The sequence below is a fragment of the Penaeus monodon genome, chromosome 11, assembly GCF_015228065.2.
Source record: "Penaeus monodon isolate SGIC_2016 chromosome 11, NSTDA_Pmon_1, whole genome shotgun sequence".
In the NCBI taxonomy this organism is placed as follows: Eukaryota; Metazoa; Arthropoda; class Malacostraca; order Decapoda; family Penaeidae; genus Penaeus; species Penaeus monodon.
The window spans coordinates 24,727,048-24,737,047 of NC_051396.1; the positions used below are offsets into that span (position 1 = coordinate 24,727,048).

Consider the following 10,000-nt stretch of genomic DNA (forward strand, 5'->3'; position numbering starts at 1 on the left):
CTCTCTCTTCTCTCTATCTTTTATCTCTCTCCTATTCATCTATCATCCTCTCTATATTACCTCTATATCATACCTATATTCTATACCTCTCTATATCTCCTCTACTTTCTCATCTCTTCTCTACCATTTATCTCCCTTTATCTATTATATCTCTATATCTACTATATATCCTATATATATACTTTATCTATATTTATATTTTACTATACTACATATATAATCTATACATATATATATCATATACCTATATATATATATATATATATATATTATATATATATATATTATCTTATATAATATATATATATTATATACACATATTTTAATATATACACCATATATATAAATATCCATACATTATACTACATTATACTACATATATACATACATTATACATCATATTTATATATATCTATTATATATATATTATCTATATATATATATCATCTCATCTCCATATATATATTCTATTTTTTATACTCTTATATCTAATATATATATCTATATATATATATATATCACTCAATATACAAACAAGTAATTTTCCATAAGCCTACCTCTCTCCCAACGAGCAGCAACATCTGAGTGGATTTTGCCTGAGTCACTGGGGTTTGGCAGATACACAAGGAAAAGTGGCGGCAAATCTACATCAAGATGCTCATAATTCCCATGTCCTTGACTTTCCATTAATGATCTTGTGAAATCCATATACACCAATCCCTCATAAATCTATAACATAAGAATAAGCCTCATTAGTTTCTGAAATTTCAAAATACATTATACATATCTGAACTCTTAAAAAATACATCAAACTGAAGTTCAAGTATTCATCTTTCTAAAATAGAGTGAAATAAATAAGTTAGTCAAATAAGAACATAGTAAAAGAAAAATTATATAAAACAAGAGAAAATAAAAAGCAATAAGGTCCTCCACCCTTCCATACCTGCACAACCCTGTCCTGCAATCCAGCATTTATCCGCAGCTCCTCCTTTTCCACATCTAGGATGAACTGCGGCTGGAGAGTCTTGGGCATGTCATGGTCTGATAGGTTAAAGAAGTCCATGAGGCACTTCAGGGTGGCTGTTACAATGGCTGAGCTGCCAGCCAGACCAACTTGGCGTGGGATGTTCGTATCATAGGACAGCGTGAAGTTCTGCCGCGTCAGTGCAATGCTGCATCAGAAATATTAGTGAGAGGTTATGATCTTTTTTCTTCTGAATATTGAATGTTCTTATCTAAAAATGCATTTAGGAAGAAGGGAGAAAGATATTGGGAGGAATGCAAAACAAAGAGGTGGGTTTATGAGCACACTCTCCCAGCACAAACAAATTGACAGACAGACAGAGAGATAGAGAGAGGGGGGGAGAGAGATAGATAAACAGAGAGAAACAGAGAGAGAGAGAGAGAAGAGAGAGAGAGAGAGAAGAGAGGAGAGAGAGAAGAGAGAGGAGAGAGAGAAAAAAAAAATGGAGAGAGAGAGAGAACCACAGAGAGAGAGAGAAACACAGAGAAGAGAAAAGAGAGAAACAGAGAGAGAGAGAGAGAGAGAGATATTGGGAGAAAGATATTGGGAGGAATGCAAAACAAAGAGGAGGTGGGTTTATGATCACACTCTCCCAGCACAAACAAATTGACATAAGACAGACAAACAGAGAGATAGAGAGAGGGGGGAGGAGAGAGAGAGGAGAGAGAGAGAGAGAGAGAGAGAGAGAGACAGAGAGAGAGAGAGACAGAGAGAGAGAGACAGAGACAGAGAGAGAGAGTCAGAGAGAGAGAGAGACAGAGAGAGAGAGACAGAGAGAGAGAGAGACAGAGAGAGAGAGAGAGAGAGAGAGAGAAACACAAAAGAGAGAGAGAGAGAGAGGAGAGAAACACAGAGAGAGAGAGAAAGAGAGAAGAGAGAGAGAGAGGAGAGAGAGAGAGGAGAGAGAGAGAGGGGAAGAGAGAGAGAGAGAGAGAGAGAGAGAGAGAGAGAGGAGAGAGAAGAAAGAGAGAGAAACAGAGAGAGAGAAACAGAGAAAGAGAGAGAGAGAGAAAGAGAGAGAGAAAGGAGAGAAGAAAAAGAGGAGAAACAGAGAGAGAGAGAAAGAGAGAGAGAGAGAAAGAGAGAGAGGAGAGAGATAGAGAGAGATAGAGAGATAGAGAGAGACAGAGAGACAGAGAGACAGAAAGAGAGACAGACAGACAGAGACAGAAAGAGAGACAGACAGACAGAGAGAGAGAAACAGAGAGAGAAAGAGAGAGAGAAAGAGAGAGAAACAGAGAGAGAAAGAGAGAGAAAGAAGGAGAGAGAAAGAGAGAGAAACAGAGAGAGACTCAGACAGAGAGAAACAGAGAGAGACAGACAGAGAGAAACAGAGAGAAACAGAGAGAGAGAGAAACAGAGAGAGAGAGAGAGAAACAGAGAGAGAGAGAGAAAAAACAGAAAAGGAGAGAGAGAAGAAACAGAGAGAGAGAGAGAGAAGAGAGAGAGAGAGAGAGAGAGAGAGAGAGAGAGAGAGAGAGAGAGAGAGAGAGAGAGAGAGAGACAGAGACAGAGAGAGTGTAAAAGGCTATCATCCTTAGTACAATGGTGAACAGAGAGTAGTTATACTGGCAGTTCGGCTTCACTCTTTATTTCTAAGATTTGACGCACACAATATAGGAACACTCAAGACATGTCTATTTATAGGTATGGCTGTATGCTGGGTCGCGGTCAGGTCAGCTAGCCCAGAGAGAGATGGCGAAGCCAGTCTTACCATGTCGGGTGCTTGACACGAACTCTCTGGGTCAAACGAGGTGAGATATAAATGTCGACTACGCCCTCGCTGAGTTAATGGTTCTTTTGGGACTTTTTGATCCACGTGGAAAACAGCCGCGTGGTCCACTGGTAACAGAAATAGACCTCTGCATACATTATATTGCTTGGCCCCCTACTCGCGCCTCGCCCTCGAGGCGCCTTCAAGGGTGACATAACTTGGCTGGTCATCTCATTCTCGTGCATTGTCCTGGTGCATCTTTGTGGCTGCTCGTCCCTGTCATCCTCATCCTCCTGGTACTCGGTGTAATCTGTCCGTCCTCGATGTCCACACGTCCTCGAACAGGTCTTCCACAGGTCCTCCTTGACATCGGATTCATCTAGACTTCCTTGTAGTCCTTGCCCCGGCGTAACTCGGCGGTGTCCTCGTCCACACATCCTCACAGATCTCGTCCAGGTCCGTCTCGGCGGTTTGCTCATCCTCGTCCTCATAATCTTCATCTGGATCTACGGGGGTCTGGGCAGGGGTGGTATCTCGGGGCGGCTGATACCTGCGCTAACGAGCTCCTGGAGTTGACTGGATCTGCAAGCGTTCACCAGGTGTCGTCCATGCACAGCATCCTGGGGCGACTGGTACCTGCGGCAGGTTGCTGGTGCTTCACTGGATCTACGGGGGTCCAGCAGGCAGCGCCCGTCCACTACATTGGGACGGCTTAACACTTTCTCTGACAAAAATCTTGGTCCGCGGGCCTATGGCGATCTTCGATGACATCTTTCCCACGGCATCCTAAGGTGACTGGATCTGCAGCAGGATCTTCTTTCGGTGCCGTGTCGGTTATCGTCGGTCCGACTGCAATATATGGTCGGGGAACCAGATCATACACGTAAGGGCCCGAGTAAGAGAAGAAGAAAGGCAACAAAGAAGAGAGGGTGTTAACTACCACTAACCAGTTATTTATAAAAATTTGCGGTTTTTAATGTTGGTTTTTAATTTATTTTCGTCCTTTTTTTTCATTTTGTGTTTTATTTCACAAAGATAAGAAAAAAAAAATAGAATAGGGAGACGTCAATAGCGATCCGCATGGACCTGGCTTGAACTACCAACCGTCTCCTATAGATATGAGAGCAGATAAGGGAAATGACAACAGCAATCCCCAAGGATTTACTTGAACCACTGTCGTCACACAGAGAAGAAATAGATGTAATTTGTACATCATGTACGAGTCACTCATCACAACTGACAAAATTGCGGGCTAAAGAGATACATCATAAATATTTACACTGGCACTAAGACAGCAACCAACCCTATTAATGAAAAGGTATCAGTGTCTTTTGTCCTGCGTGTGTGAGTGAGGTGAGTGTGTGTGTGTATGTGTGTGAGTGACAGCTAGCGTGAATGAGAGGGAAAGCGAGAGTGACCTTACACGGAGAATGAATCACAAACACGAATATTAACGTTCACTATAACAAAACTGAAGTAAATTAGCAATGCTAGCTATTTAAAATTATTTCAACTACCACATTGAATTCATCATTTAATGATATACGACAGAATGTACGCATGAATGAATGGTGTCATGAAAAAATATTTGCAAGCTATTTAACAAGCAAATCTTCTCGGGGTCAGCAATCTGAACTGCCGAGGTACATGTCTAGCTACGCATGTCAGACTTCACTGACGGGGGGATCTTATACCCAAAATGCCATATATTGACTGAAGTGACTTGAGACACGAAAATCTATAAATAACCTGCTCTTTTCTGCGTATCTGTGATGGACACTCGTGACATTCCCTAAGGATATTTAAATTATCACGAATCACACAAACGCCTGGGATATACCCAAAACATGCTAGCGACTTCAAGAGGGTGAGAAGAGTGTGATTAATAAGCGAATAATTATTCTAACTTAAACCCTAGTCCTATATTAATTAACGGACATAACCGCAGGTCACACTGACTCAAAGGTGCTGATCGAACGAATAACTTCAATTTATTGTGCCTACTTTCGAATGATGGAGCCCAGATCTATTAGGAATTTACGCAACCCCGGGGCAATATTGGGCAATCCTGTGCACTATGATATGGGGGAAGATCCAACGCTATATTCAAAATAATACATTTTAATGAAATTGCGTTACATGCTCCGTTCTAGCGCCGATAGAATGTCACCAAAAAGCAATGTAACAATTACAGATAATTCCCTAGGTTTGACCGGAAAAAGGAGGTCAGGTCAGGTCAAGACCACAACTGACCGACCACAAGCGAAAGAGAAAGCAGGGTCAGGTCAGGGCAAGGGGAGGAACAAGATAAAATGAAATGATATTAGAGATAAGGTAAAATCACGAACGCGTTAAATTTGTTGCAGATGAAACAACGTAAATCTCTAAAAATGAGAGAAATTAATTAACTACTTAACTACTGAACGATATTCATGTTTGTTGACCAAATACTCGATCACATGGAAATGCGATCTGAGGTGAAGGGAATGGTGTGAGAACGTGCCATTTGCTGTCATTTAGCACTTTTAACCCAACAAAAAACAATGGCTTACCACATTTATGGGAGAAGGAAAAGAAATAAGAAAAGGGGGCCCAAACGTGTACTTACTTTTTTTTTTTTTTCTTAGCCATGTCTTGATGCAGTCGAGCGGATTTTCTTCGGGGGGGGGGGGGGGGGGGGGGGTCCGTGTTGCATGCCAAAAGGATGCAACGGCCCTTCTGCCACCAGTTTGTAAAAGGCTATCGACCTTAGCACAATGGTGAGCAGAGGGTAGTTATACTGGTAGTTCGGCTTTCTAAGAGCTGCCACACACAATATAGGAACACACGAGACATGTCTATTTATAGGGGTAATCGCAGTATGCGGGTCGCGGTCAGCTAGCCCGGAGGGAGAGGTCGAAGCTGACCTTACCGCGTCGGGTGCTTGACACGAACTCTCTGTGTCAAACAAGGTGAGATATAAATGTCGACTACGCCCTCTCTGAGTTAATGGTTCTTTTGGGACTTTTGGATCCACGTTGAAAACAGCCACGTGGTCCACTGGTAACAGAACTAGACGTCTGTATACGATATATATATACACACACACACACATATATATATATATATATATATATATATATAATAAATTTTATAATATTATAAATTTTTAAATATATAGAGAGAGAGAGAGAGGTAAGGAGAGGGGAGGGAGAAGGAGAGAGAGAGAGGGAGAGAGAGAGAGAGAGAGAAGAGAAAAAGAGAAGAGAGAGAGAGAGAGAGAGAGAGAGAGAAAGAGAAAGGAGAGAGAGGGGAGAGAAGAGAGAAAGGGGGATGAGAAAAGAGAGAGAGAAGAGAGAAGAAACCCCAGGAGAGAGAGAGAAGTGAAAAGAGAAAGAAGGGGAAAAATGAAAAAAGAGAAAGAAGAGGAGAGAGAATGAAACAAGAAAAAAAGAGAAGGGGGAGAATAAAAAGAGAGAAAGAGAAGAGAGGAGTGAAAACAGAGAAAAAAGAGAGAGAGAGAAGAAAAAAGAGAGAGGAGAGAAGAAAAAAAAAGAGAAGAGAGACGAGAGAAGAGAGAGAGAGAGGAAAGGGAGAGAAAAGGAAAAGAGAGAAGAGAGAGAGAGGGGAGGAAAGGGGGAAACAGAGAGAGAGAGAGAGGGAGAGAGAAACAGAGAGAGAGAGAGAGGGAGAGAGAAACACGGAGAGAGAGAGAGAGAGAGAGAGAGAGAAAGAGAGAGAAACACAGCAAGAGAGAGAGAGAGAGAGAGAAACACAGAGAGAGAGAAGAAAAGACAAGACAAGACAAGACAAGACAAGACAAGACAAGACCAAAGGCAAAAGGCAGACAGAAAAGGCAAGGCAAGGATAAGAAAAAGACAGACAGACTGACTTATAAACAAACATGCACAAAGGGACATTCTAAGAAAGACAGACTAAAACAGAAAAAAGAAGCATAAAATAAAGAAATAAAAGGAATAAAACACATTTGAAGAAAAAAAAGATAATACAAATATGAGAAAAAAAATGCTTTGCTAAAAATATAATAAAGAAACTTACCCTCTGGTGGCACAGAAATGATAGAACTTCTTGCAGGTGGCCTGGAGCAAGCGCAGGCCTCCAAGATATCCCTCCTTGTTACTGATTCCATACAGGTCTGATAGTGACCCGAAATCTATCGGGTCATTTAGAGGGTGAGGAAGGAGGCGTAATTTGGCACTTGCCTTGATGGTCACTTCAGCCCAGAAATTGGCAATGGAAAGGGAAATGGTCTTGCCAAAAAACCCATCTGACGGATTGCCCATAATGCCAACTCTGCAAAGAAAAACTTTGTTTGAGATATTTCTCTATGTAAGAACTGCAACCCATAATCATCTGTACAAATACAAATACTTGAGTATGATGTATTTATGAATTAGTAAGTATTCTAATGTATTTCTATTATGTGTATGTTAAACTTTAACAAATCATATCATGACTGGATAACATTACAAATCCTAAAATCTTAACACCATGTTTACTGTCAAAATATTCACTTGATTTTATTCCCTAATCATTATCAAGAATTAGCGCATGAAGAACAATCAATTTTACATCACGAACTCCAATACTCACATGGACTAGAAGTGTTTTTTTATGATTTATGAGGAAAAGGCTAATACCATGAGTGGGTGTCCTTAATCTTGCCCCATAACAGGACTCAAACCCCCTTCACCAAAAGACTCTAATGCTCGCACTCCCACTGTACCAAATATCTCAAGAACAATAATAATAATAAATGGGTAATTATCCTAACCTTGCATATGCTCGGTGGGATCTTGGGGCCTTACACTCTTTCTTGGCTTGGTCAGCAAAGTATGAGTTCCATGATTCATAATCCTTTAAGCCCACTTGACCAATGAGTTGAAAACCTGTAGGTAGCTTCATCCCATATACCAGTACCTGCAAAATGTCAGTTTACCTATAATTTTTCTTTTACTTCTTCCCTCCTTTCTTTTCCATTCCTCCCTAGTTTTAACAATGCTCAGTTCAGAAAAAAATCAGCAAGATGTAACCTACAAACACGTAAATCCCTGGTATGTTCCAGCATTCCATTTCCTGCTGATCAAGTTCATAACCTTAAATAGTCTCAAATAAATAACACTCTTTAAACTGCAACTCTAATGAAACACTTAATTATACCTTTAAATCATTAATAAGCCACTGCATGAAAGCACCAAAGGTACGTTGAGTGGAAGCCCTATACTCTTGGAGATACACAGGAAGGCGTGAAACAGTCTCTGAACGAAAAGCATAAAATACAACGCTAGCATTCCTCGAGCATGTCTCATGAGGTGCTGGTTTCTCCAGAAACTTTGTTATCCTGTAGAAGAAAGGAGTACAAAATTTGTATTAAACCCTTACCTATTTCTTGCTATGATCTTTTATATGTAGAACTTAAAGAACAAAGTATTATTCTGTTGCATGAATAACAAACTAATTTATTGATTACTTAAGATATTTAACTGTTTCCATTTACAAAAAGATTATTTTTTCACCAGAGTTCCAGGAAAATTCTCTATGATATGCATAGTATATATATTAAAAGAGTACCTTGACACAGAAGTAATGACCTCTTCAAGTGTCCCATTTATTTTCTATGTTTTTATTCATCAGTTAACCCTTTACCAGCACCACAATTTCTAATTCCAGAGAACTGATGTCATTTGGATACTTACACCTTCAGATTTAATGAGTACTGAAGATGTAACAATGAACCTATAAATTTCTAAGTAATAAATAATGTGTATGATTTAAATCTTTCCTAAGTTTTAGTGATAAACTATATCTTAAATACATGGACAAAAACAAAAATCACATGAAAAGAAACAAAAGAAAAGGTAAATATCAATATAAATATCAGTCTTACTCTAACAAACTCCTCTTACCTGTTTGTCTTTGAACACACTTCCACAATACCTCTTGAAAAGGTTGGCTCTAAAGACCCCATCTCATAATATATAGCCAAATCACCTTCAGGTGTCCTGTAGAAGTAGTCTAATACCTGTGCCATGTCAAACTTGCTATCCTGTGTGAGAAGGCATGCAGACACAAGGCTTAATTTTATATTTTCAAGTAATATGTTTATTTTTAAACTGAAAAGTCCAATAATTTAGTTAATGTCAATTCAAGAAGTATGAAAAAAGTAATAATACTTATGCAAATCTAGACTTTTACTTATAAATACTGTTAGAGATAACTGGTTAGAATGTTTACTTGTATGTGTCTTGTGAAGGCAAGACACTCATATAAAAACAATAATAATAATAATGATAAAAATAAAAGAACTTCAGATAACACTTAATAAAAATATGCCATAAGTAAGCAAAGTAAATGAAACCATAACAGCAACAATATATTTATACCTGAAATAGCATGTCACCAGCTACAACCAAAATATCATTTTCCCATAAGTTTTTGGTACGGATGGCAAGTTCAACATCAGCAACAGATCCTATGGCATTATCTAGGATGGTCGATCCATCATTGATGATATTCTCCACTGGAAAGTCTGAAGCAGTTGCCCAGCGTTCAAAGTGTTTGTATTTGTCCGCATTAGTGACTAGGAATACGTCACTAAATAGCTGGCGTCTGAAATGAAATGAAAATGCACTTGAAAATTGACAAAAACAATGAATTAAAGAAAACTAATTTAAAAAATACAACAAAGACAAACGATACTTCTCATATACCTAAAACCATGAATGTCTCAAGTGCAAACGACTCATACAGAATACATAATCCTTTATCATACGTTTTGATTGCATCCCACCAGTGATCCAAAATGCGCTTCCCTTGAGGAGCTGGCAAGAGGGCTTTGGGCACGCCCTTAAGGTGAATGTATTTGCCACTCTCATCTTCCTGCGTGGAGGAGAAAAGAGACAAATCACAATCTTACAGGCTATTCATCCAATGACTCACTAATATAAAAAACTGAAATTGAAGTTCAAATGAATATCTATTAAATAGGCAATGCATAATAAAGCATCATTAAACAAAATATTAAATGCTCAAACAATCAAAACACATACTTAAAAATAAATTCTAAAAATAACCATTATTTCAACAAAACATGTGCCAGTGCCAGAAATAACTACAAAGAAAAACGGGAAATTAATTCAGATATAAGAAGCAAATCCAAAACTATCTACATAGTTCTTGTTACTTTAGCAGTGGTTCTTAACCCTCTTGCATAGCAACCAAAATTTCTGTCTCTCCCAATTTATGGCAATATCTTGTATCCT

General features: G+C 39.0%; 1 protein-coding gene across 2 annotated transcripts in view; it reads right to left on the reverse strand.

Moving 5' to 3' along the window:
* LOC119578847 overlaps nt 1-10,000 on the reverse strand; it is a 22,799-nt gene that overhangs the window by 7,088 nt on the left and 5,711 nt on the right. For both annotated transcript variants that reach the window (XM_037926497.1, XM_037926496.1), the window contains exons 3-10: nt 9,511-9,617; nt 9,122-9,347; nt 8,645-8,784; nt 7,899-8,079; nt 7,513-7,658; nt 6,777-7,031; nt 944-1,172; nt 558-729 (exon numbers count right to left, since the gene is read on the reverse strand). In XM_037926497.1, coding sequence (XP_037782425.1) covers nt 558-729; nt 944-1,172; nt 6,777-7,031; nt 7,513-7,658; nt 7,899-8,079; nt 8,645-8,784; nt 9,122-9,347; nt 9,511-9,617 — 1,456 coding nt within the window. The remainder of the gene's footprint in view (nt 1-557; nt 730-943; nt 1,173-6,776; nt 7,032-7,512; nt 7,659-7,898; nt 8,080-8,644; nt 8,785-9,121; nt 9,348-9,510; nt 9,618-10,000) is intronic.